Consider the following 27,916-nt stretch of genomic DNA (forward strand, 5'->3'; position numbering starts at 1 on the left):
ATTGATGCCAACCAGCATTTGTTGGTTAGTTTGAATGACCACAAATTATATTTGAGAGCTACAGGACTTGTTCTGTATGGAAAAGAGCAGCTCGGACATTCTGCCTAACACCTCCTTTTGTGTTTCACGAACAAAAGGAGATAAATCAGGGTTGGAGCGACATGGGGGTGATAAATTACAAAAATAAAACAAATTCTGGGAGAACTATTGCTTTAAATTATTTTAGAGCACTCTAAAATGGAAATATTTGGTCATCAGATTAAAAAAATACAATAATAATTTAAAGGTTCTTTTTTGTATGTTATTCCTTTACATTTGAATCTTTGCCACAAGACCACAAAACTACAGGGACAACTAAAATAAACTGTTTTTTGGTTGTTCAGTCAATGTGTGATGCGCTGAACTATTCCAACTATTAAATGAGTCAAAGCAGGGCTGAGTTTTTTTTTCAGTGTTGCACACAAAGTCCATAACATCCCATTTTTAAGGTTTTACCATTGCCAGTAATTAAGTAGCACAGGAGTAGTAAACAGAGCTTTACAGAAACTATCTAGACTGCACAGTTTGGACAGAATTACTGCTTGTGAAATTATTGTGAGTTATACCATCATGACAGTAAAATGCATTGTAACAAATTATGATCACTGCAGCATAAAATAGACAGATTGGGTGATGATGTCATGGCTAATGCCAGAGATGATGTTGGGGAAAAAACACTCCCGCTTTCTGACAAAAAAAACAAAACTAAAAAAACATATACACTATATTGCTAAAAGTATTCGCTCATCTGCCTTTAGACGCATATGAACTTAAGTGACATCCCATTCTTAATCCATAGGGTTTAATATGACGTCGGCCCACCCTTTGCAGCTATAACAGCTTCAACTCTTCTGGGAAGGCTTTCCACAAGGTTTAGGAGTGTGTTTATGAGAATTTTTGACCATTCTTCCACAAGCGCATTTGTGAGGTCAGACACTGATGTTGGACGAGAAGGCCTGGCTCGCAGTCTTCGCTCTAATTCATCCCAAAGGTGCTCTATCGGGTTGAGGTCAGGACTCTGTGCAGGCCAGTCAAGTACTTCCACACCAAACTCACTCATCCATGTCTTTATGGACCTTGCTTTGTGCACTGGTGCGCAGTCATGTTGGAACAGGAAGGAGCCATCCCCAAACTGTTCCCACAAAGTTGGGAGCATGGAATTGTCCAAAATCTCTTGGTATGCTTAAGCATTCAGAGTTCCTTTCACTGGAACTAAGGGGCCAAGCCCAGCTCCTGAAAAACAACCCCACACCATAATCCCCCTCCACCAAACTTCACAGTTGGCACAATGCAGTCAGACAAGTACCGTTCTCCTGGCAACCGCCAAACCCAGACTCGTCCATCAGATTGCCAGATGGAGAAGCGTGATTCGTCACTCCAGAGAACGCGTCTCCACTGCTCTAGAGTCCAGTGGCGGCGTGCTTTACACCACTGCATCCGACGCTTTGCATTGCACTTGGTGATGTATGGCTTGGATGCAGCTGCTTGGCCATGGAAACCCATTCCATGAAGCTCTCTACGCACTGTTCTTGAGCTAATCTGAAGGCCACATGAACTTTGGAGGTCTGTAGCGATTGACTCTGCAGAAAGTTGGCGACCTCTGCACACTATGCGCCTCAGCATCCGCTGACCACACTCTGTCATTTTATGTGGCCTACCACTTCGTGGCTGAGTTGCTGTCATTCCCAATCGCTTCCACTTTGTTACAATACCACTGACAGTTGACTGTGGAATATTTAGTAGCGAGGAAATTTCATGACTGGACTTGTTGAACAGGTGGCATCCTATCACAGTACCACGCTGGAATTCACTGAGCTCCTGAGAGCGGCCCATTCTTTCACAAATGTTTGTAGAAGCAGTCTGCATGCCTAGGTGCTTCATTTTATACACCTGGGGCCATGGAAGTGATTGGAACACCTGAATTCAATTATTTGGATGGGTGAGCGAATACTTTTGGCAATATAGTGTATTTTACATAAACATTAGACAAAACTTTAATCACAGAAGCTACAATATGAATGCCAACAATTAGACCCAGATACTTTATAAATAACACATTTAACAATTTTAATTCAAAGAAACTTAGAAAGTCACAGAACCTGCAGTTTACCTTTAGTTTAAGTGTTGCAATTGCATAGTAGTCGATAAAGGAGTTTTAAAAGTCACTTTCAAATAGTTTGTAGAATGACCTGTATAACTGACAACTTTCCTATATACTAGCAGTGCTAGTTTGATGTGTCTCGTATGCCTCCACGATCTCTTTCTTCTCACATAATATCATAATTTCAACTCAAAACAATATTTGGGAGGATAAGTGTAGATGTTTTTTTTTTTAAGTGTTATCATAGAAATATATTTATTTCTTTAGGAATACGGCAAGGCCCTTTGAACCACGTGACCTTGTATTCACATGACTTTGCATCAGAATGTCAAATATTAATAAGCTACAACTCAAAATGTGTTAAAATAAATATCTGGGGGAAAGGTCAGTCCGAAAAAGAAGAAGGGACATTGTGAACCCTGATGAACACTTAAGATGTCTTCTCTGAGGAATTATACTGCCACCTATTGAGCAACAGTTTTAAGGTTTACTGTCAGTCTTTAAGCAACATAACCTTTGGCCTGATCAGTGTGTCCTGAAATATGTGGAGTGGTGGTGGCATAGTGGGCTAAAGCACATAACTGGTAATCAGAAGGTTGCTGGTTCAATCCCCACAGCCATCACCATTGTGTCCTTGAGCAAGACACTTAACTCCAGGTTGCTCCAGCGGGACTGTCCCTGTAATAAGTGCACTGTAAGTCACTCTGGATAAAAGCGTCTGCCAAATGCATAAATGTAAATGTAAATATGAACCCTCAGCTGTATCTCTACTCTCTAATCCACTCTTCCTCTTCTCAGTCACACTCTTTAAATCTCTTCTTTCAGTCTCCTTTAATGACTTGTCTTCCGATTTTGCAATTTAACATTTATTTTCTTCTTTTAAAGTCATGATGAAATCAAAATTGAGTCTATTTACTTTATTAATAAATGCACCTGGTCTTATTGTGCAAAATTCATTAGTGTAAGTTGTTCTAATTAAAAAAAAAAAAAAAAAAAGGCTTTCTAAAGGCTAAGCACCTACTTTTAAATGCCCATTTGTTGGGGGGGATTCAAGTCCATTGTTTGTCCATTATTAGTGGAAAGTGCCTTTGGTGGGGAAAAATAACATTGACCAATAATATCAATCCAAACGGCCAAGTAGTCCATTCAAAACCCACTTATGCAATGAAGTCCTGCCCTACATGATTTATCCTACATATGCCCTACATTTGATATGAATATTCTGTTTCACTCTGAAATAAATCACATGATGGAAGCTAAATATTTTTTGATTGATGTTTCATGTTGTCTTTACATATATACATTTATGCATCTGGCAGATGCTTTTATCCAAAGCGACTTACAGTGCCCTTATTACAGGGACAATCCCCCCGGAGCAACCTGGAGTTAAGTGCCTTGCTCAAGGACACAATGTTGGTGGCTGTGGGGATCGAACCGGCCACCTTCTGATTACAAGATCAGTGCTTTAGCCAACTACGCCGCCACCACCACACTTTAAAAGTTGCTGTATTGGAGTGAGAACTGTACAGATAATGTACTTCTATAAACATGGTATCAATATCATGGAAACCAAGCCAAACAGCCTTAAATATTGAACTAAAATTGTCAGACAGACAACTAAAAATGTTTAATAAAATAAAAATAAAAAGTAGCTTCTGTGTAATTTGAATAAAATTATGTTAAAAAATCATTAGATTAGGAAAATTGCCTAAACAACAATTAAAACGAGTAAAGGAGTAAAAAACACATTTGCTATAATCTTAAATCCACTTCTGCAGGTGTTGAACTAAATGCACTTTACCATCATAAAACTATTAATTGTACTTACCGCAACAGGATTTACAAAGTCAATTTGCTCCTTTGAAGTGGAATTCTCTTCCTCTAACTCACTGTCTGAATCAATAGAGGGAAGGTCATCTGTGTCTGAGAGCAAACCAGTGAGGCATATTATGTGTTATCTAGATTCGAGAACATCCCAGTGCATATTATACAAATTAGCACAGTTAGCACTGCAGCCACACTTAAGACGCTTGTTGAGTAAGATGCACATTGAAACTTTTAACGAAAGAGGAAGAACAATGAAGAATAATGAAACAGCCAAAGCTGAACCCCAAAAATACACTTTGTTTCAGGTTTATTCTATTCTGTCCTATATTCAGTGTATGCATTGGAATCCAATTAAAATCCTATTTCAACTATGTTTTTTAAAAGATATTTCAAATCAAACTCCTGAGTTATTCATTAGCAATAACCAGCAACATTTTACTGGCTCTGTTCGTACCTACACCAGCGCTGAGCATCCGTAGACACCTGTAATAGTCGATGGGATGTTGTTTGTGTGGTCTGGATGGCTGTGGTGCATGTAAGACAGTTGATCGAGGAGGATGAAGATTATCGTTGTTAGACTCTTCCTCCTCACTGGAGCTCCAGGCAATGTGTACTGGTTCATCAGTGCTGGCCTCTGTATTTCCTTCACATGAATACAAATATATATTAATTCTGACAGACAGACAGATACATAGATAATTAAGAGACAGACAGACAGAAGACTATTAACCCAATTTATTGATTGATCAAATTGTATTGTGCTTGACTGGTTTAACTCCTATCTCTCAGGTAGGTCCTTCAAGGTAGCCTGGAGAGGTGAGGTATCCAAGCCTCATCAGCTACTTACTGGGGTACCTCAGGGATCAGTGCTTGGGCCACTTCTCTTCTCTATATATACAACATCACTGGGACCCATCATTCAGGCACATGGTTTCTCTTACCACTGCTACGCTTATGACACACAACTCTACTTGTCTTTCCAGCCCAACGACACCACAGTAACTGCTCGAATTTCTGCCTGCCTGGCAGACATCTCGGCCTGGATGACGAAACACCACCTGCAACTCAACCCAGCCAAGACTGAACTCCTTGTCTTTCCAGCCAACCCTGCTGTTGAACACAACATCACCATGCAGCTGGGTGCAACTACAGTAACGCCTTCCAAACCGGTCAGAAATCTAGGGGTAACCATCGACAACAGACTAAATTTCACAGACCACATCTCAAAGATCGCAAGATCATGTAGATTTACACTCTATAATATCAGGAAGATAAGACCCTTCCTCTCTGAACATGCCACACAACTGCTTGTTCAGTCACTTGTCATAACTAGATTGGACTACTGTAACGCTCTCATTGCAGGCCTCTCTGCATGTGCAATTAGACCCCTGCAAATGATCCAGAATGCAGCAACACTTCTGGTCTTTAATGAACCAAAGAGAGCACATGTTACACCACCCCTCATCTCTCTCCACTGGCTGCCGGTTCATGCACGTATCAAATTCAAGGCTCTGATGCTGGCATACAGAACAGTCACTGGGTCTGCTCCAGCATACCTAAAATCATTTCTGCAGAGCTACGCGCCCACTAGAGGCCTGCAGTCGGCTAAGGAACGTCGCCTTGTTGTACCAACACAAAGAGGCACCAAAACACTTTCCTGGACTTTCAGCTTCATCGTACCACGTTGGTGGAACGACCTTCCCAACTCCATCTGTGAAGCTGACTCACTCTCTGTCTTCAAAAAAACGACTAAAAACACATCTTTTCCATGAGCACTTAACCAGTCATTAAAAAAACAAAAGAAAAGAAAAAAAAAAATAATTCCTGTTGCACGTTATTCTGTTTTGAATACTATTCTGATGCTAGTGAAACTTTGTAATATGGCACTTTTCGTACCACTGTCCTTAAGATGATTCGCTTACGTCTTCCTCTTTTGTAAGTCGCTTTGGATAAAAGCGTCTGCCAAATGAATAAATGTAAATGTACTGTTACCTGTAATAGATGCTGGAGCCACTTTACGCACACCGCTGCTCTTCTTCTCTGACGTTTGCAGATTCTGAAAAACAAAAATATGATGCTCAGTGCATGTGTGGAACAGACCGACAGCGTTTCGTTAATGTTACAGGCAACACACCTGGATGACAGAAGTGTCCAGGAAACTGTCCCCACATCTGTCCCAGGACTTTGTGGCTTGTATGGATGTTTTGGCAGATTCTTTTCCCCTCTTTGTGAAGGTGTCCGTCACATCGTCTGGGAATAACACACATCTCATGTCCCGGTTTCTCTTGCGCTGCACATTCACATACACAAACAAATATAATTAGACTGTAAAACTAAAAAGGGATTTTAAGCAGATAATACATAAGGCAGAACAGGTCTGAGTTCACAAACACCAACCAGCAGGCAATAACACTACTAAATAAAGGAATCAAGCTGCAGTTACTTACATTTTTTTCAAAGACTGTTTCCTTTGTAAAGCAAAAGCCATGTTTATATTGAGTCATACTACACGATTTGCAATGTTTTACATATATGTAATATTGTTCGTATATTTTATTTCCTTTTTCTTTGCATACTGTATTCTGTTTCCTTAATTTTGTGATTTATATTTTCTTTTTTCCTTTTTTTTTTTTTTTTTTTTTGGAGCTTGCAAAAATAACATTCCCTTGACAGGACCTACTTCTACATGCTGTGTTCTTGTGCATTTGATAAATAAATATTGACTGGACTTACAGTGAATAATAGAAAAACAGACGAATATATGTAAACATTAAAGTTTGAGAAAACTTTTCAGAAGTTCACAAGTGTTAACTGATCACTTACCTTGGACATGATATTAGGTAAACTTATTACGACTTTCTTTTTTACTCGACAGGCCTTATTTTCTTATGAAGTGGCATATGTTTACATTTTTTACAATTTATCACTGGTGGGTAAAGTCTGCAGCAAACCGCCATTGATTTTCTTCTTCGGCTAGTCTCTCCCGCTCATTTTCTTGTAATGCTGCACATCACTGACACCTGCCGGTGACAAAAGAAAGCTCATGCTTCTTTGACAGAATAATTTATATTATATTATATTATATTATATTATATTATATTATATTATATTATATTATATTATACTGGTGGCCAAATGTTTGGAATAATGTACAGATTTTGCTGTTTCGGAAGGAAATTGGTACTTTAATTCACCAAAGTGGCATTCAGCTGATCACAAAGTATAGTCAGGACATTACTGATGTAAAAAAACAGCACCATCATTATTTGAAAAATGTCATTTTTGATCAAATCTAGATCGGCCCCATTTCCAGCAGCCATCACTCCAACACCTTATCCTTGAGTAATCATGCTAAATTGCTAATTTGGTACTAGAAAATCACTTGACATTATATCAAACACAGTTGAAAGCTATTTGGTTCATTAAATGAAGCTTAAAATTGTCTTTGTGTTTGTTTTTGAGTTGCCACAGTATGCAATAGACTGCCATGTCTTAAGGTCAATATTAGGTCAAAAATGGCAAAAAAAGAAACAGCTTTCTCTAGAAACTCATCAGTCAATCATTGTTTTGAGGAATGAAGGCTATACAATGCTTGAAAATGCCAAAAAAATGAATATTTCATACAAAGGTGTACACTACAGTCTTCAAAGACAAAGGACAACTGGCTCTAACAAGGACAGAAAGAGATGTGGAAGGCCAGATGTACAACTAAACAAGAGGATAAGTACATTAGAGTCTCTAGTTTGAGAAACAGACGCCTCACATGTCCTCAGCTGACAGCTTCATTGAATTCTACCCGCTCAACACCAGTTTCATGTACATCAGTAAAGAGAAGACTCAGGGGTGCAGGCCTTATGGGAAGAATTGTAAAGAAAAAGCCACTTTTGAAACAGAAAACTAAAAGAAAAGGTTAGAGTGGACAAAGAAACACAGACATTGGACAGCAGATTATTGGAAAAGAGTGTTATGGATCTTAACCCCATTGAACTTTTGTGGGATCAGCTAGACTGTAAGGTGCGTGAGAAGTGCCCGACAAGACAGCCACATCTATGTGCTACAGGAAGTGTGGGGTGAAATGTCACCTGAGTATCTGGACAAACTGACAGCTAGAATGCCAAGGATCACGTGGAGGATTTTTTGATGAGAACTCTTTGAAGTAGTTTTTTTTTTTTTTTTTTTTTAAATTGTAATAGTAATTTTTCACGTTATTAATGTCCTGACTATACATTGTGATCAGTTGAATGACACTTTGGTGAATAAAAGTACAAATTTCCTTCCATAAGAGCAAAATCTGTACATTATTCCAAACTTTTGGCCACCAGTGTATATTATATTATTTAAGAGGTGTTAGGATGTTCAATTAATAATTAATAATATGTCTACAATCATGGATAAAACAAATTGTTTCACTCTAAATAAAGTGCCTTACCCTTTTTTATAGTTGTATTCTATTATTAAAGATTACATAGTTCATAACTTAATTACAATAAAAACTAATATTTTTTCCTTTTGAAAGTGAAAGGGTTTATTAGCGCAAGTCTATCAAGTAAATTCTACAGATTTTAAACAGCAAATAAGAAAATAAATAAAAGAATAATAATAATGTTTTTTTTTCTTCTTTTTTATTAAATATGTAAAAAGCAGGTCAAGTTATTCACAAATAAAATGCAAACATGCAACACATTTGGGGAATGCATAAGAGGAGATCCTGTAAGGGAAATAAAAAGAAAACACATTGTCTATTTATAATTATTAACAGTACATATGTTTACATTCCATTTCATTGTACACAATAATAAATGACATAAGCATTGACCTGTGGAGAATATTGACGAGTATCAGGAGATAACAAGAAATTCTGTTCAGAAGATCTTCTGCTAAGACCTGTGCTTTAGAACAACAGTTAAAAAAATTGCAATATGCATCATTTTCTTCAGATGATGGCTGCTTTTATAACTGTACATTTAAAATAAAACGTAACATGTCTAGTTGCAGAGTACGGATTGCACAGCTCAAAATGAAACGCTGTCTATCAAACACTGTGATTGGCTTTCACCCCTGTGAAGTTGAGACACATTTAGCCACAAAATAAAATTAAACAAATGCTCTAAAAAACAAAGTTTCTTTAATGGCATGGGTTTTATATTCCCATGCATAGAACCACGATCCATTTAGCTGTAAAGCTTATCATTTTATTTCAGGCAGCAGTGCTTAAAAATGTGCAAATGTAGCCACAATTCCAACCAAAATACCAAAGTTAATACAGTTCTTGTTACTACTGTAAAACCAAAATAAATCAGGGTTAAATGAAAGCTTTCAGAATACTTTTTTTATCATCTTGTTTCATTTTAATTAATTTTTTTTGTTCTTAGTTTATTTCATTTAATCATATTACAATGGTGTCCAATACCAAGTTACTAATTTCATTGTAGTAACAATAACTGTAGTAGCTATGGTATTTTGGCACCAAATATGGCTACCATAGCCAATTTTTGTAAGGGAGCTAATAGTGAGGTGAGTTTTTTTCACAAATGGTATTGTTACAGCACAAATGGACTATTTTTGAAATGACAAAATTAAAACCTGAGTAACACAAACAGCAAATGAAAAGAGCAGAAATCAAACAGAATAAAAAAAAGGGCCAATGCTCCATCAGTCTGGTAAGACTAAAAAAATAACTCACTTCTGCCAAAATAAAAATTGAATGCAGTTGCGCTGTGCAGTAGTTATCATTTAAGCTGTCGTCAGGTAACATGTACATAAGGGTTTCAAAATTAAAACAAACAAACAAAAAAAAAAAAAGGACAAAAATAGTGAATGATGATTTTTGTCTCCAATTTGGCCAATTTGTCTCAGTCCTTCATCAAGAGAGCAAATGAACAATAAACCGTGATGAGTGAGGGGAAATGAATAACCCAAAAGCAGTTCACTGGCTGGGTGAATGTATGTTCGGGTGTCAGTTTGATTGACAGCTGTTCAGTATTCGTCCTGTGTGTCGTCGGGGACGTCCTCCTCCTGAGCCGGAGCCTCGTGTTCTTCACCACCTGCCTCCTGCACACATAAATACACATGCAGTTGTTTGTTGTTAGCTGTTTGTGAAAATCTTATCATGTCAGTATCGTAGCTCAACAGCATATTCATCAAAATCAAAAGTCTCTCAAATAACGTCATGACCAACAAACACTGCACTATTTATGAGATGGACGCACTCAATTTAAAGGAGTCGTATCATCAAAAACAATGAATTTGTATTTTGTTTGAGGTTGTCAGAATATTCTTCTTCTGCAGAACACAAAAGAAGATTTTACAACAGTATCTCAGCTCTGTAGGTCCATACAATACAAATGAATGGTGGCCAGAACTTTGAAGCTCCAAATATCACATAAAGGCAGCATAAAAGTAATTCATAAGACTTCAGTGGTTTAATCCATGTCTTCTTAAGCGATCCAATCGGATTTGGGTGAGAACTGTCCAGAATCTCCTTTAATAATACTTTTTTCAATTCTTGAACATTTTAAGCTTTTAAATGTAAAACTCAAACAATGTGAAGGACTCACCTGGTCATCTGCAGAGTACAGCACCTCCATGAGTTTCTCCACAAAGGGGCCGTTGTCCTGACCCTGCTCCTGACACAACAGCTCAACCTCTCTCAGCTTCCCAAAGTAGAAATCCCGTTCCTTCTCCACTCCTTCTAGTGCTAACTTTAATGTGTTCAGCTACATGTAGCAGAGGAGAGAGAAACAGAGTTGGCGATATCCAGGAATAAGCTAATATTGAGAAATAAAAGACTTCTACTGCAGCTACACAGTCTTCAAAACTGACAGAGAGACTGTAATGTTTGGTTGTACAAATCTCCTAGCTGTGTGTCAAAACCTAATAGTCCAACAACAAGGTATCCAAAAATGCTGTCTGCTGTCAGCTCACCGGGTGCAGGCAGACAGCCTATGAATGTTGCCCAAAAACGTGCCTGCTGTCTAGGTAAGTATCTCACTAAGAGCCCAAAAGATGTCATTTGAGTAAGTTACATACACTGCTCACTAGTAACTTCAGCATGCTGTCTAGGTAGACAGTCTATGATGCCCAAAATGCTGTCTCAGAAGGTTGCTCACTAGGTATCAAAAATGATGTCTAGGAGGGGCCTCGGTAGCTCAGCGAATAAAGACACTGCCTACCACCCCTGGAGTTCACGAGTTCGACTCCCAGGGTGTGCTGAGTGACTCCAGCCAGGTCTCCTATGCAACCAAATTGGCCCGGTTGCTAGGGAGGGTAGAGTCACATGGTGTAACCTCCTCGTGATCGCTATAATGTGTGGTTCTCGCTCTTGGTGGGGCGCATGGTGAGTTGTGCGTGGATGCCATGGTGGATGCCGTGAAGCTATGTCTCCGTGGTAATGTGCTCAACAAGCCATGTGATAAGATGCGCGGACTGACTGTCTCAGATGCGGAGGCAACTGAGATTCGTCCTCCGCTGCCTGGATTGAGGTGAGTCACTATGCCACCACGAGGACTTAGAGCGCATTTGGAATTGGGCATTCCAAATTGGGGAGAAAATAAAATTGTTTTTAAATAAAAATGATGTCTAGGCAGACAGCATATTATGCCCAAAAATACAGTCTGAAAAGGTAGCCTTTAATGTACAAAAAAATGCTGCCTTAGAAGGTTGCTCACTAGGTACCAAAAATGATGTCTAGGTTTACAGTCAATATGATGCCCAAAATGCTGTCTAGGTAGGCAGCTTACAAGATGCCCAATGATGCTGTCTAAGAAGGCAGCTTACTAGGTACTCAAAATGCTTTATATGTAGACAGCATATAATGTCTAAAATCGCTGTCTACATAGACAGCCTATAATGTCCAATAAATGCTGTCTAAGAAGATTGCTCAGTTGGCACCAAAAATGCTGTCTGCTGTCAGCTCACCGGGTGCAGGTAGACAGCCATTTATGCCCAAAAACGCTGTCAAAGAATGCAGCATTTTAAGTGCCCAAAATGCTGTCAAGGTTGAAAGCCTATTATGTCCAAAAATGCTTTCTACACAGACAGTCTATAATTCCCAAAAAATGCTGTCTTAGAAGGCAGCTCAACATGATGTCTAGGTAGAAATGCTATGATTTCCAAGATGCTGTCTAGGTAGGCAACTTACAAGATGCCCAAAAACGCTGTCTGAGGCGGCAGCTCACTAAGTACCCAAAATGCTGTCTAGATAGACAGCATATGATGCCCAAAAATGCAGTCTAAATAGACAACCTATGATATCCAAAAAATGCTGTCTAAGAAGGCAGCTCACCAAGTGTGCAAATGCTGTCTAGGTAGAAAGCCTGAGATTCTCAAAAATGCTGTTTAAAGGGGGCCTGGGTAGCTCAGCGAGTAAAGACGCAGACTACCACCCCTGGAGTCGCGAGTATGTCTCCCAAGCAACCAAATTGGCCCGGTTGCTAGGGAGGGTAGAGTCACATGGGGTAACCTCCTCATGGTCACTATAATGTGGTTTACTCTCGGTGGGGCGCATGGTGAGTTGTGCGTGGATGCCACGGAGAATAGCGTGAAGCCTCCACATGCTCTACGACTCTGCTTGTAACGCACTCAACAAGCCACGTGATAAGATGCGCGGACTGACGGATTCAGACGCGGAGGCAACTGAGATTCGTCCTCCGCCACCCGGATTGAGGCGAGTCATTACGCCACCACGAGGACTTAGAGCACATTGGGAATTGGGCATTCCAAATTGGGGAGAAAAGGAGAAAAAAAAAAAAAAGAAAACTGCTGTTAAAAATGCAGCTTCCAAGGTGCCCAAAATGCTGTCTAGGTTGACAGCCTATTATGTCCAAAAACACTGTCTAAATACACAACCTAAAATGTCTAAAAAAAATGCTGTCATAGACGGTAGATCACTGGGTATACCCAAAATGCTGTCCAGGTAGACAATTATAAAATTCTGTATAAGAATGTAGCTCACTAGGTACCCAAAATGCTGTCTAGACAGACAGCATATGATGCTCAAAAACACAGTCTAAATAGACAGCCTATGATGTCCACAAAATTCTGTCTAAGAAGGTTGCTCACTAGGAACCGAAAATGCTGTCTAGGTAGACAGCATATGATTCCCTAAATGCTGTCTAGGTAGTCAGCTCAAAAGATGTCTGAGAATGTTGCTCACTAGGAAACTAAAATGATGTCTGAGTGGGTAGACAGCCTTAGATGCCTAAAAAAGCAGTCTAAATAGACAGCCCATATGTCAAAAAAATGATGCCTAAGAAGGTTGCTCATTAAGTATCCAAAATGATGTCTAAGTAGACAGTCTATGATGCCCTGAAATGCTGTCTAAGAAGGCAGCTCACTACAGGTACCCAAAATGCTGAGTCGGCGCCAGGACAAAATACGTTTGGAGGCATGTGGAATTTCAGAGGGGTCCACATTTTGAGAATGAAGTGGCCAAAGTGGGGCATGCCCCCTCCAACTCCGCTTATATTCCTGCTTTGGATAAAAGTGTCTATTAAATGAGTAAATGTAAACGACAGTGCCCAAAAAGATGCCTAAAACCATTTTTTTATTTAATGCATTCTGTCTTATATCTGCTAAAAAAGCATCTTTTCTCATGATTTATTTAGGCTTGATTATGCATTTGATTATTGCTGGAATGGTCTATTTAAAAATGTTATTAATGTTAATAACATTAGTGCTGTCCACCTGTTCATTTAGTTGTGTTACTTGAGCTTCGAGCTCCTTCTCGCCCTTAGCGGGTGTCGATGACATCACAGGGATCTTTTTGGCAGAGGAGGGTCGAGAGGTGGAGGTGGTGATGGAGGATTTAGGTGTTATAGTGGCTGACCTTGTGGCTCCTGCACACAAATGGGTTTAAATGAGTTAACAGATGTCATAATGATGATGCTCAATATTTACTAGATACTAATTTGCCTGTTGATTAATTATGAATGGTTAAATAAAGGTAGCTCGAGTAGGAACTAAATTAAACCTGCGGTGGGAGAGCTGGCAGCGTGGAGGGATTTCTTGGGAAGGTTGAAGATCTGCTCTCCGGGATCTGGAGGGGGGATGGCATCCTGGCCCTGTCTGGCTTGGACTGGGTCGTACTCCTTCCCGTCATAGTTTGCATCAAAAAACTTCTTAAACCACTGAATGAAGTCCAGGTTGTCTTGAAATCGCCCCTTGACAAGCTTCTCTACTGGGATAATCTAAGAGGAAGGGAAACAGGATTTGAGTGTGAAAGTAAGGAAATGACATCATACTTGCCATTAAAAACAATAAAAAGAACTGAAATTGTGCCTTTCCTAAATGAACAGGCATGCAGTTTAGAAATACAAGGCTTATTTTGATGAAAAGTTTATCAGTTAAAGTTTAAGCTACTTAATACAGCATAATTACACATTATTTTCAAAAATTTAGAATAGAAGCCTATATTTTGGTCACACATTATACATACATTTTTGCATATATACAGTGAAATGTATTTGTTTTCACATATCCCAGCTAAGCTGGGGTCAGAGTGCAGGGTCAGCCATGATGTGGCGCCCCTGGAGCAGATAGGGTCAAGGGCCCAACAGTGGCAACTTGGCGGTGCTGGGGCTTGAACCCCTGACCTTCTGGTCAGTAACACAGAGCCTTAACTGCTGAGCCACCACAAACTGACATCATAATACATTTCAGAGCTGTTTATGGACTTAAATGATTTGATATGATCTGAGAATAAATAACGACTTAAAGGGAAAGTTCACCAAAAAAATAACAAATCTCTCATCATTTACTCACCCTCATGCCATCCCAGATGTGTATGACTTTCTTTCTTCTGCAGAACACAAATTAAGATTTTAAGAGGAATATCTCAGCTCTGAAGGTCCATTCAATGAAAGTGACCAGTGGCCAGAACTTTGAAGCTCCAAAAAGCACATAAAGGCAGCATTAAATTAATCCAAACAACCCTATTGGTTTAATCCATGTCTTCTGAAGCGATATGATAGGTGTTGGTGAGAAGCAGATCGTTATTTAAGTCCTTTTAACTATATATTCTCCTCCTTGCACAGTAGATGGCGATATAAGGACATGGTTGCCAGACATGGGACAATGGAAATCAGTACATAGATTAAGAATTAATCATGTATAGTTTTATTTTAACATGGTTGGCAGTGATTGGATGATGCTGGCCATTCCTAGTATCATAATTAATTATGCTAATTTCTGATTGGTAAAATGTTTCAGCACAAGCTATCACTTGTTTGATCGACAGTGCAAAGAGAGGACATTGAGATTTTGTTGCCAAAGTAGAAAAAAAACATTGTATCATAAAAGTCAAATCCAGTCAGATCATTTTTATTAGTAGTTTTTTATTTGTGCTTTTCCCAATACACATTGTTCCAAAGCAGCTTTACAGAAAATCAGCTGTAACGTCTGTCATGTGTTAAAAACATGAATAACCAACACTCCTGGAAATATAATGAACAATCTGACTTTCTATAGCTTGGTATTATTTAAGATTTCACAACTCAGTCCCGCTGTCCCCATATGAGGACATCAGTTTTTAGAAAACTATTTGCTCTAAAAAAGGGGCTACTAGTTACAAATCAAAAAGGAAAAGGAAAACATGTCGTGCTCGGGTCTCCGGAGGTTACAGTAAAAAAAAAAAAAGGGACTTAAATATTGATCTGTTTCTCACCTACACTTATCATATCACTTCTGAAGACACAGATTTAACCACTGGAGTCTTATTGATTACTTTTATGCTGCCTTTTTGTGCTTTTTGAAGCTTCAAAGTTTTGGTCACCATTCACTTGCATTGTGAGGACCTACAGAGCTGAGATATTCTTCTAAAAATCTTTCTTTGTGTTCTGCAGAAGAAAGAAAGTCATACATATCAAGAATGGCATGAGGGTGAGTAAGTGATGAGAGATTTTCATTTTTGGGTGAACTGTTCCTTTAAGTGAGTCACTATTTACTGCCATTGTATTGAATTCAGCAAATGAGACATTCATTAGGCTAAATTATTTTCTTTTGTGTTACACAGAATAAAGAAAGTCACACAGGTTATTTTTGAGTGAACTTTTCCTTTAATATTACTTTACTATTATTAAAATGCAGACTAACACGGAACCTGCACACTTTTATCATATTTCCTTTGCTTGTTATGGAGGAATATCTGTGGACTGGATTTAAATATGGCAAAATGTGTTTAATGGAGCTAACAATCTTATTTAGTGTAATAGTACTACAATCTTTAAAAGGAGAATCTTCAAATTGGACCTCTAATTCAAAACTCATTCAAAGTGCAGTTACAGTTACTGTATAATAAGGAAAATATATATATATATATAAAACATAAACACACAAGGGATGAGATACAGTATGTGTACGGTTTTGCTGTAATTTCTGGTTCTTTCATTTAGATTTTTATTTAAAATTTCACTTGTTTTATTTCTGATTTAGGCACATTAACAACTTAATCATTTTTCACTAATCTCAGGTAAACTGCTTTACTAAACTAATATTGGGCACAGTCTACAAATAATTAATTTAACTAGTTTTAGTTGCAATATACACTTGTTTAAAGCCCCTCATTGAGCCTAATTAATATTTAAAATGTGAAGTCTTTTGTGTCCAACATTATCAGTAGACCCACTATTAAAGAACATCAGTTACTGTAAATATATCAATCAAACCGATTATCGTCTACCTCTACTTTCATTGGAGATCTGCAGACGCAAATTACACAAAGGCCTACTCATAATGTAGTCAATGAGAGTACTTCTTTGGGATTTCTTCCCCAACACAGACTAGATGAAGCTCCTACAGAAATTACAGAGTCATGTTTGTCTCACCTTGTCAACATTCATCCTCTTGAAAGATGCCTGCAGGAGTTTGAAGTTGTGGATGTACTCGTGCTCCAACTTGGCCTGAAACTTCACCTTCTTAAGACTGATACAGCCAGGAAACAGCATGTCCATGAACTGACAATACGCCGCTCCTGTAAAGTGATGCAGAAACGAAATGGGTTTCACCCAGTCATTAAACGGCATCTTGGATCCAGTTCTGGACTCATTTTGCATCTCAGTAACATCACCAAAGCTTTCAATCAGATTCAGTTTCAGTCTCACAGTCATCTGAGTGTATAATTTACTCATGTAGATCAGCAATAAACTCAATCAGCTCAATTAGAAGAAATAAAAAAGGGGTACTTAAAGTGAGCTCCATTGGAAGTAAGCTAAAAATGCTGTGTTGATGTAGATCAATGTTCTTTGCCTGTCTTAAAGGTGGAACTGGACCTGTTCCATGGGATATTCAGTGTCTTGGAGATCTTTAAATACCGCTGGCCTGACTTGTGCTTATACTGAGCTAAATTAAGTTCTCAGTTTCCAAAGTGATGTCATACTCGAGTCTCGAGCACAGAAGTGGTATGTTCACAAACATCTACGGTTATTACTATTGAGGGTTTCCACATCATTTGACCAATGAATTTCCATTAACTTTCCTTGATTTTTGCAGTCGTTCGTGATTACTGGATAATAATTGTAACATTATTTCTGAGTGGTTTCCATTTGTATGGGCATTTATAAATAGTTAATTGTTCTTATAGTCATAATTATTAATGCATATTACTTTTGAAAGTCCTGAGATGTGAATTTGGCCCCTTGAAGATGAAATATGTGTCTTATACATCTGCCACCTAATGAGACCCATTGATGGTTATCCTCGACAGACAGACCATAATGTAAAGAAAAATAAATATTCACTTTAATATCCTTACTTTAAATAATTTATATACATTTACATGTATATTGTATATTATATTGAGAAATGTCTTGACTTAATGACTTCATCAATTTCCATAATTTTTTTAAAGCCTGGAAATCAGATCAAATTTTTATATTCCCTTATATTTCCAGGAACTTCATGACTGAGGGAACTCTGATTATTGATTCCACCCAATCATTTTTCCCTTTTCTGAAGTTCACTTAAAGGAATAGTTCACCCAAAAATGAAAATTCTCTCATCATTTGCTCACCCTAATGTCATCAAAGATGTGTTTGACTTTCTTTCTTCTGCAGAACACAAATGAAGATTTTTTGAAGAATATCTCAGCTCTAATAGTCCATATAATTCAAGTGAATGGTGGTCAGAATTTTTAATCTTCAAAAATCACATAAAGCCAGCATAAAAGTATTTGATAAGACTCCAGTGTTTAAATCCATGTCTTCAGAAGTGATACGATTGGTGTGGGTGAGAAACAGATCAACATTTAAGTCCTTTTTGACAATAAATCTCCACCTTTGACCAGCCCGGACCAGTAGATGGCAACATGCACGAATAATGCAAATCGACAAAAAGCAAAAGAAGTATGGGGAAGTGAAAGTGGAGATTTATAGTAAAAAAGGACTTATTGATATTTGTTTCTCACCCACACCTATCATATCACTTCTGAAGACATGGATTAAACCACTGGATTACTTTAATGCTATCTTTATGTGATTTTTGAAGATTCAAACCATCATTCTCTTACACTGTATGGACCAACAGAGCTGAGATATTCTTCTAAAAATCTTCATTTGTGGTCTTCAGAAGAAAGAAAGTCACATCTTTGATGGCACGAGGGTGAGAAAATGATGAGAAATTTCATTTTTGGGTGAACTATCCTTTTAAGTGGTCCTGTGGTGTGACAAAAATATCCCACGTAGCCTCTAAATTAATATTATGTTATAAAAATACATGAATAATAATTAGAACATTTGTATAGCATGCATACACCACAGGACACGTAAACTTGCTGTGTCAATTACTCAAATACTTTCATGCTACATCGTAAAAAGTAAAATATGAGCAATTGTTACCTTAAAGAGCTATTTATAACTAAACTGACCCTTAAAAAAATACTTTCAGTGGTGTACTGTATTCAATTTGATGATTTATACATATTAAATCATATTTTTTTCATTTAAGAAAACCAGTTAATGCAGCACATTTTGGGTTACATCACAATTTTTATTCACTATAAATGGATATGATGCAAAAAGCTGTAATTGACTTTTTGGCAGTGATAAAAATGCTTTAGTTTCAGGGCCTAAAACATTAATTGTGGTTTCATAGCTGTTCATAATGGCCGGGTTCATAATGGCAGCATTACCTAAAGCAGCGTATAATTTACACCAGCATTACTCACCATACAGACACATGCATTTATTTACACAAATGTTGAAAGGTAGCAGCAGTCATTCTGCAAAAGTGGATGAGCATGAACAAAATGCTGTAGTGTAAATCCATTGGGATTACTAATCTTTGTCTGTAATGAGTGTTAGTCTTTGTTTAAATTGGCTGTTCACTAACCTGATGACAGCTGCTCTACTTTAGTGTAGTTAAGACTGAGCAGATCGTTCACCCAGGCCGTGATGTCATGCCTGCTCATAGTCTCCTGGGTGATTGAGGTAGAATACACGTTGACCGCCATCCCCCAGCTGGAAACGAGACACAGACATAGTCGTGAACATCATAATTATGGACAGATGTAAAAGACTGTTCAAAGTCTGACTGTCTTAAAGAGATAATTCACCCAAAATGATCATTCTGGCACCATTTACTCACCCTCATGTCTTTCCAAACCCGTATGACTTTCTTGCTTCAATGGAACACAAAATGAGATGTTAGGCAGCATGTTAGTCTCAGTCACCATTCATTTTCATTGGGGGGAAAAAAGAAAGATTGAATGACAGTGAAAAGGTGACTAAGGCTGTCAGTCCCTAATATTCTGCCTAACATCTCCATCTCTACGGAAGAAAAAGTAATACTGGTTTGGAACAACATGAGGGTGAATAAATGGTGACAGAGTATTCATTTTTGGGTGAACTATCTCCAAATTTCATATTAATTTAATCAAAATATTTTCACTGCATGCTGAAATAACTAAACAAAGGGATGTTCCAGTATTGGAAATTAACTTTAATTGATAACTTTATTACAGGGTGATATTTGCCCCAGGCATCGATTTTAAGAGGCATTTTTACTTACACGAAGACACATAAAACATAGGTTGTTGACAATTTATGTCAAATATTTAAGTTGGACCAATTAATTGAAATGGCCAATACATTTTCTAAACCCCAAACTAGACAGGCCTAAAAGAGAACAGTATTAAATATAATCCAACAATAGATAAGAGATTAAAAAACAATATCCAGAATATACTACAGGGAGATTTTACCCCACATTTTAAACATCTGGGGCATTTCTAACCTGAACCCTGTTCATGTCTGTCCCTGGTATGTAATATGTCTAATATTATACACTTAACCTACTTATAATGCTTTTTGGGCCATGTGAATGCAAACTGTAGACAAGCAAACTTTAAGGGATAGTTCACACAAAAAATTAAAATTCGCTCAACATTTACTCAGCCTCATGCGATCTTATATGTGTATGATTTTCTTTCTTCTGCTGAACACAAACCAAGATTTTAGAAGAATATCTCAGTTTTGTAGTTCCATATAAAAAGTAAGTGAACAGTGATCATTCATGAACATACATGCAGCATAAAAGTAATCCAAACGACTCCAGTGGTTTAATCCATGTCTTCTGAAGTGATCTAATTGGTTTTGGATTAGAACAGACCAAAATATAACTCCTTTTTTCACTATAAGTCTTGACATCAGCAGTCTCCTTGGCGATCCTGATTTCAAGCTCAATTATACTTCCTAGTGCCATCTATTCATCAAGCAGTAGGAAATGCAATCAAGCTTAAAATCATGACCGTGCCAAGAGATTGCTGATGTCGAGATTTATAGTGAAAAAGGAGTTATATTTTGGTCTATTCTCACCCAAAACCTACTAGATCACTGATTAAACCACTGGAGTCATATGGATTTTTTTTATGCTGCCTTCATGTGCTTTTTGGAGCTTCAAAGTTTTGGTCACCATTCTCATGCATTGTATAATGGACAAATTGAGATATTGTTTTCAAAATCTTCATCTGAGTTCTGCAGAAGAAAGAAAGTTATGAGGGTGAGTACATGATGAGAGAATTTTCATTTTTGGGTGAACTTTTCCTTTAAGGCAAGCATAGTAAGCCCCAAAGGGAACAAATCTAACATAGATATCCCCATGTTTGATCCGCCGGTTTTACATAAACAACAAAGGCCCTAGACTGGAATATTTAGCATTTGTTACTGGATTTATTCTCTTTATTTAAGGTTCTCTGAACTTTTTCAGCTCTCTAGTGTTGCTTTATGTTGCTCATAACCATGACCATAATGCAAATTAGGTAATTACAATGTAAGTACCAAGGTATAGCTACAGGGCACTCAACAATGTTAAAGATAAGCTTTTGAAATGCTAATGTTTTCATAGAGAACTGTAAGCACACCTACTCTCCACTCAAAGGTAACTACAATTAATTATAAATTCAAATAAAAAAATCTGGGGAAAAGTATGCAATTAAAAGCTGACAACAGAGCAGAGATGCTTAAGTCTATTTCAACAACTCCGTAACACGAGCAAAAAAGCAATGCTGTCCACAACTAGTCATTAATAGGCCCCGATTAAGCATATGAGCTCATATAATAATATCTGGACTTGCAGGTATTACACAAATAATTCAATCAACTGAGATACACATTGAAATCAATTGCAGCTCACTGCCAGTAGCCTATATGAAAACACCAAATAAATTCACTCCCCTTGATTTCCCTTTCATAATAAAATAAATGTGCAGTCACTGCTTAATCACATTAATTATTAACCAAATCACTCAAGAAAACCAACATATCTTGTATAAGATTTCTTCAAAAACAGTGTTTGAATTCCAAGAAGACAAATTCACCATCCTATTAATTTATCAAGCTTTTAAAAAGCTTACAGTGTATTTCCAGACATTACTGTTGCTCTACTTAAAGAGCAGACATTCGTCTAAATTTAGCAGTAAAGATAAACAGTTTAGTGAGATGTTGGAATGAAGGGGGGAGGAAAGAAAAATCAGGAGCCCTTTAAGTGTCAACAAAAGCAATCAAAATCAACCTCATATCACGTTTATAGACCTACAATACACATGTGATAGGATTTTAACCAATGCAAGAGACAGTAACAACAATTAGGGACGATATGCATGACAAAATAAAATATCAGAACACATTTTGGGGCAAAAATGCAATCAATTACATTACGCAATGGCTGACTGATTGGTGAACATACAGGCCGTGCACTGTCAGAACCAGGGAAAGCTGCCTGTCAACAAACATCCCAACATGTATCCATCTTAAAATCATATGCACAATGTTTAGAAAAGCCAAAAAGCAAGAACGCATTCACTAAAACGCATTTATGATTGTTTTAGTGATTGCACCATCGGGGGAAACGCCATCGCGAACTCAGGAAAAGCCCCACCATTGGATATCTAACGCAGCCATAACGGGAGTTTATGGCTCCCAGAACGAGTGCATTGGAAATGCATGGGTTAAACCGAGTGATTGTGCTATTTTAGGCTAAATGCGTTGATTTCAGTACGGTTAAAGCGGAGGTTTCTTTGTAAAGCTCCCGGCGGATGGTAATGGCAATGGTTTACCTGTAGGCGCGCTCTCCGCGCACAGTGTTTTTTCTATAGGGAATGATGTTGGTGCCGTTGTTGTCCGGTATGATGTCGTTGTTGTTCTCTCCATTGGGGGACAGAGCTTGCATCGGACCGGGCATTTGGCTCTGTGAAATACTCGAACGGACGAAGAAAGGGACTGTCGGGTTGTTCCCTGCCTTCTGCCTGCTTCTTTTCAGTAAATCCCGTGTATGTGTGTATTTGTGGATGTGTGTGTGTCTCCGGTTAAACAGCGACCTCACTGGTGCCTGATTCACTAAACGACAGTCATGTGACTATGGGAGGGGTGATTTCTGTTTGAGCCAGGAACTTTTTTTCCTATAGGTTTAATGTATACTGCTTAATGCATATATAAAGTATAAGGTTTATTATATATGTATATAATGTATACTATAAATGTACAAGGTTTCACCCTAAAATCAAAAGGGAAAAAAAGAGAAATTATTTGTATTTATTTTTTGCGTAAAAACCTATTTTGAAAACCATTAGGATTTTTTAGGATTGAGAATGTTTTTTTTTTTTTTTTTTTACTTTAGAGTTTGCTTAACTCATTCACAATGATGATTGCATTTATTCAGTTATTTTAATGATTTTAATGAAAATCTGCATATATTAAAGGTAGGACAACAAATACTACCATGCAGCACAATGCACACATATTTCATAATTCATGTAATAGGTTATTAGAGGTGTTCAGTTCCAGAAATGTTGGAATCTACCAGTAGTGTAGTCTAGGGCAAACACAGGCATGCACAGAGCATGCAAAATTATCAGTTTCTCTGGATTTACTATTTATAGGTATGTGTTTGAGTAAAATGAACATTTTTGTTTTATTCTATTAAGTACTGACAAAATTTCTCCCAAATTCCAAATAAAAATATTGTCATTTAGAGCATTTATTTGCAGAAAATGACAACTGGTCAAAATAAAAAAAAAGATGCAGTGTTTTCAGATCTCGAATAATGCAATCAAAACAAGTTTATATTCATTTTTGAACAACACAATACTAATGTTTTAACTTAAGAACAGTTCAGAAATCAATATTTGGTGGAATAACCCTGATTTTCAATCACAGCTTTCATGTGTCTTGGCATGCTCTCTACCAGTCTTTCACATTGCTGTTGGGTGACTTTATGCCACTCCTGGCGCAAAAATTCAAGCAGCTCGGCTTTGTTTGATGGCTTGTGGCCATCCATCTTCCTCTTGATCACATTCCAGAGGTTTTCAATGGGGTTCAGTTCTGGAGATTGGGCTGGCCATGACAGAGTCTTGATTGACCTAGCTGAAAAAACAATCCTCAGAGTTGGGGAACATTGTCAAAGCAGAAGGAAGCAAGTTTTCTTCCAGGATAACCTTGTATGTGGCTTGATTCATGCGTCCTTCACAAAGAGGAATCTGCCGATTCCAGCCTTGTTGCAGCACCCCCAGATCATCACCAATCTTCCAGCTGGTCACCTTCAAGCCACAGTATCTCGCACCCACTGTGAATTTTGATGGCGGATTGGTGATGATCTGGGGGTGCTGCAGCAAGGCTGGAATCAGGCAGATTCGTCTTTGTGATGGACGCATGAATCAAGTCACACACAAGGTTATCCTGGAAGAAAACTTGCTTCCTTCTGCTCTTACAATGTTCCCGAACTCTGAGGATTGGTTTTTCCAGCAGGGCAATGCTCCATGCCACACAGCCAGGTCAATCAAGGTGTGGATGGAGGACCACCGGATCAAGACCCTGTCATGTCCAGCCCAATCTCCAGACCTGAACCCCACTGAAAACCTCTGGAATGTGATCAAGAGGAAGATGGATGGCCACAAGCCATCAAACAAAGCCGAGCTGCTTGAATTTTTGCGCCAGGAGTGGCATAAAGTCACCCAACAGCAATGTGAAAGACTGGTAGAGAGCATGCCAAGACACATGAAAGCTGTGATTGAAAAAGCAGGGTTATTCCACCAAATATTGATTTCTGAACTCTTCCTAAGTTAAAACATTAGTATTGTGTTGTTTGAACTTGTATTCTTTGCATTACTCGAGGTCTGAAAACACTGCATCTTTTTTGTTATTTTGACCAGTTGACATTTTCTGCAAATAAATGCATCTAAATGACAATATTTTTATTTGGAATTTGGGAGAAATGTTGTCAGGACTTTATATAATAATAATAATAATAATAAAAAAAAGTTAATTTTACTCAAACACATACCTATAAATAGTAAATCCAGAGAAACTGATAATTTTGCAGTGGTCTCTTAACTTTTTTCCAGATCTGTACATATATAAACATTTACATTTAACTTACACAATTACACTTTGTGAAAAAACTGCATGTGATATCAAATCATTTCAATTTATATTTCTAAGTAGGAATACGTGGGGAGAAATATGTAATTGTAATGAAAATAATGTAACAATGAAAGAAAATCTTAATTTTCTTTAAGCAACATTTTATTTATTTATTTATTTATTTTATTTTTTGATCGTGGGGTGAAATATCACCCTGGCATGTTCTAGACAGGTTTATATATATATTTAACCATAATATGCATATACTGTATACACACAATTTTTATTACACATTTCAATTTCATAACAAAATTCCATCAAATTGAATTTCATTGAGTAATCTTTAACCAAAAATAAATAAATAAATAGTTCCATATTAATATTAAATATTAGTGCTTAATATATATTCTTTTTAATTAATTTTGTAAAAAAAAAAAAAAAAAAAAAAAATACCCAATTGAATTTTGTTGTGAAATTTAAATGCATACATTTTAAAAATAGTCAAAAATATTTTTGAGTGTATGTGTAGGTTTACCTATCTATGTACTGTTTATACAATGCACACAGCCCAAACAGATATGTGCAGTGGATTCAAATTCTAGATTATTCAGCCTATATGTGATGGGGCATGTGGCCCAATCTTCTTCATTGCATTGCAAACAGCGCTGTTATCGCTCGAAGGTATTATACTGTATATACAATGTGCAATGTTTAGAAATGGCTCTTGTTAATGTCTGTAGTGTGGCATATTTACAATGTAGTCTTTCCAACCAATCAAATCCTTGTTTTTAAGAGTCAACACAGAAAGATATAGAAGGCCTGCCAGGTCATGAGCAAACGAGTAGCCTTATTTATATAATAAATTAAGTTTTCTTTACAAGTGCTAACATTTACAAGACAAAACACATTAGTGAGGAAATTTACTTACACTTATCCTCACTGATTAAACAAACTCTCAAGCTTCAAACTTGATGCTTATAAACCATAAACCAAATCTAATTGTGACCGAGATATTTCTCTTTAATGTATGTCTCTGGCAAATGGTCCCAGAGTAAATTTAATTAAATCAGTCTGTGATGCAGTTTTACTATTCCTGATGGGATCAAGAAACTACACAGCATGTTTTGAACAAAAATGTCTGATATCTTAAATTATTGTTTTCATACTGTATGATGAAACCAGTGCTATTCTGACAATTAAGTATTATTGCTAATAATGAGAACCAACATGCAAGAGACTCTTTATATATGGAGAGGATGTATAACAAAATAGATATTAGGGAAAGTGTTCAAATGTACATATTAGTAATTCTCAAATATAATAAGATCATGTGCATAGAAGAAATCAGGATAATTCTTCACAACCAAGGCAACAATGCCAGGGCCAATAAGATTTTTAGGTTACTTTAAAATTTTAAAGTGACTTGATTGCATTTGCCTTTGTACAGGATGAGCTTTAGGTAATATATACTCTCCCTCCAACAAGTAAAAGATAATTTGCTGAACATATTTATGTGAGTGGTCAGGCAGCACACCTCACTGCAATGCATCATTGAGCGCGGACAATGATTACATTGAAATTTGGTAATAAAGTGAATTGCTAAAAGCAAACACTTAAAAATCAGTTTTGTTGTTTGCAAAAATGCCTGTGCAATCAACTGTATTTTAGAAAAGGGATTGTGTGCATTTAGCATGGTAAAGATAAAGATACTTGTATAGACAATCTGGTATAGATTATGGCTGTCATACAAATCTCTTAACATATATTTAGCTTGGAGGAAATGTTAAACCATACATTTATTTAATCATATAACAGATGATACCGATATCTATAGTGCAGGTCCTCCAATGGCCAATATATAATGCAGATACACAATTTTATCCGCCAAGCAGGCTGATGCCGATGATCTCAAAATGGCCAGGTCAATATATCTGTGTTCCACTATATTCAATTTCATAAAGCATATTGGTAAATGGTCAGCAAAAATATTTTGAATTAAATGCATCTAGGTCAGATTTAAGTGTCTGTGTTAAACATATGCATTCATTCATTAAGTGGTTTGTGCTCGGATTATTGCATTTCAATTGCACCAGTCTGTTCAATTGCCTTTTGTTGGCTTGCCTTCCCCCCACAAGGCTTTACAGTCATTAAAATCTTTTACTTTTTCATGCAAATATGTGAACTAAATGTCCAACATCAATTTGCAAGTTACAAACCTTAATCAGTTTAACACACAAAACCATTTTTTTTTTATAAAAGGAAAATATGTAAACCAAAATAAAACAGTACAAATTTGTGTCAGCAAAATTGTGCTTTTATTAAAAACGCCATAATAAAACATAAAGTGACAGTTTAGATAAACGAACCATCAATGCACTTTAATGTCATAGGCAAACAGCTGGTGCTACTACGCTCACGAGCTACTCTGCCTGCATGATCTATGAACTTACAGACCGAAACAATTATATTCAACGATGCTTTCCAGGAGGTTCAGTCCTGTCAGAACAAGATCAACCCCTCCCCATACAAATCACAGCAATAGTTTAAAGACAACGCCTGATATAAACTCGACTCACCCGTAAACTCAACAGTCAAACCGACCAGACCAGCTGCGCGTCTCCGTTCGCACCCCACCCGCCTCCAGCTCCCAGGGAGGACTAGCGACACAAAACACGGATCCCTGCAGCTGATTGGCGGACGATCCTTCCTCTTTTCCGCTGATTGGCTGACAGATGAAAAAGCTGTCGTTTTTCTCACCGGCTCCTCCCTCTTATCAGGTGATTGGTTGGTAGGTAGAACGGATGTTGGCGATCTCGGCCAATGGGAATGCAATGCGCTGCTCATTGAATAAAGGTTCTTAAGTGGCCTGTTGTTTCCTGATGTTCTATATTTTTATGTATCAGAGGGGATAATTTATTTAGCGATTATTAATAGCGTGTTTGAATAGATAAGATAGATAAAAGACTGCATTCAGAGTAAGAAGCTTTTGTTTCATTGGAAAATTCCTGGACAGTGGGAGGTGAGATATATATAAATATAAGGCAAATAAATCAGTATTTAGCTGATATATAAAATCAGTGTATATATATATATATATTTGTTA

At 37.4% G+C, this 27,916-nt stretch overlaps 2 protein-coding genes across 4 annotated transcripts in view; both read right to left on the bottom strand.

The window, feature by feature from the left end:
* Positions 1–6,939, bottom strand: part of spidr (scaffold protein involved in DNA repair) — a 75,613-nt gene extending 68,674 nt beyond the window's left edge. Inside the window, exons 1-5 of the mRNA XM_051687357.1 lie at positions 6,791–6,939; positions 6,102–6,257; positions 5,960–6,023; positions 4,422–4,610; positions 3,969–4,063 (exon numbers count right to left, since the gene is read on the bottom strand). Coding sequence (XP_051543317.1) covers positions 3,969–4,063; positions 4,422–4,610; positions 5,960–6,023; positions 6,102–6,257; positions 6,791–6,799 — 513 coding nt within the window. The 5' untranslated portion in view covers positions 6,800–6,939. The remainder of the gene's footprint in view (positions 1–3,968; positions 4,064–4,421; positions 4,611–5,959; positions 6,024–6,101; positions 6,258–6,790) is intronic.
* Positions 6,940–8,487: 1,548 nt separating this feature from the next.
* On the bottom strand, positions 8,488–27,473 carry LOC127434193 (microtubule-associated protein RP/EB family member 2-like). 3 transcript variants are annotated; one of them, XM_051686757.1, is made up of 7 exons: positions 27,390–27,473; positions 19,289–19,416; positions 16,789–16,934; positions 13,938–14,154; positions 13,652–13,803; positions 10,525–10,683; positions 8,488–10,018 (listed from the first exon to the last, which is right to left on the bottom strand). In XM_051686757.1, exons 2-7 carry the CDS (start codon positions 19,407–19,409, stop codon positions 9,944–9,946), a joined length of 870 nt encoding a protein of 289 aa, XP_051542717.1. In that variant the 5' UTR covers positions 19,410–19,416; positions 27,390–27,473; the 3' UTR covers positions 8,488–9,943. The 3 variants fall into 3 exon arrangements, with proteins under 3 accessions (XP_051542717.1, XP_051542716.1, XP_051542718.1); XM_051686756.1 differs by lacking the exon at positions 27,390–27,473 and adding an exon at positions 22,512–22,784; XM_051686758.1 differs by lacking the exon at positions 27,390–27,473 and adding an exon at positions 19,544–20,445.
* Between the last annotated feature and the right edge of the window lie 443 nt (positions 27,474–27,916).

This window comes from Myxocyprinus asiaticus, chromosome 44 (assembly GCF_019703515.2).
Source record: "Myxocyprinus asiaticus isolate MX2 ecotype Aquarium Trade chromosome 44, UBuf_Myxa_2, whole genome shotgun sequence".
Taxonomy (NCBI): Eukaryota; Metazoa; Chordata; class Actinopteri; order Cypriniformes; family Catostomidae; genus Myxocyprinus; species Myxocyprinus asiaticus.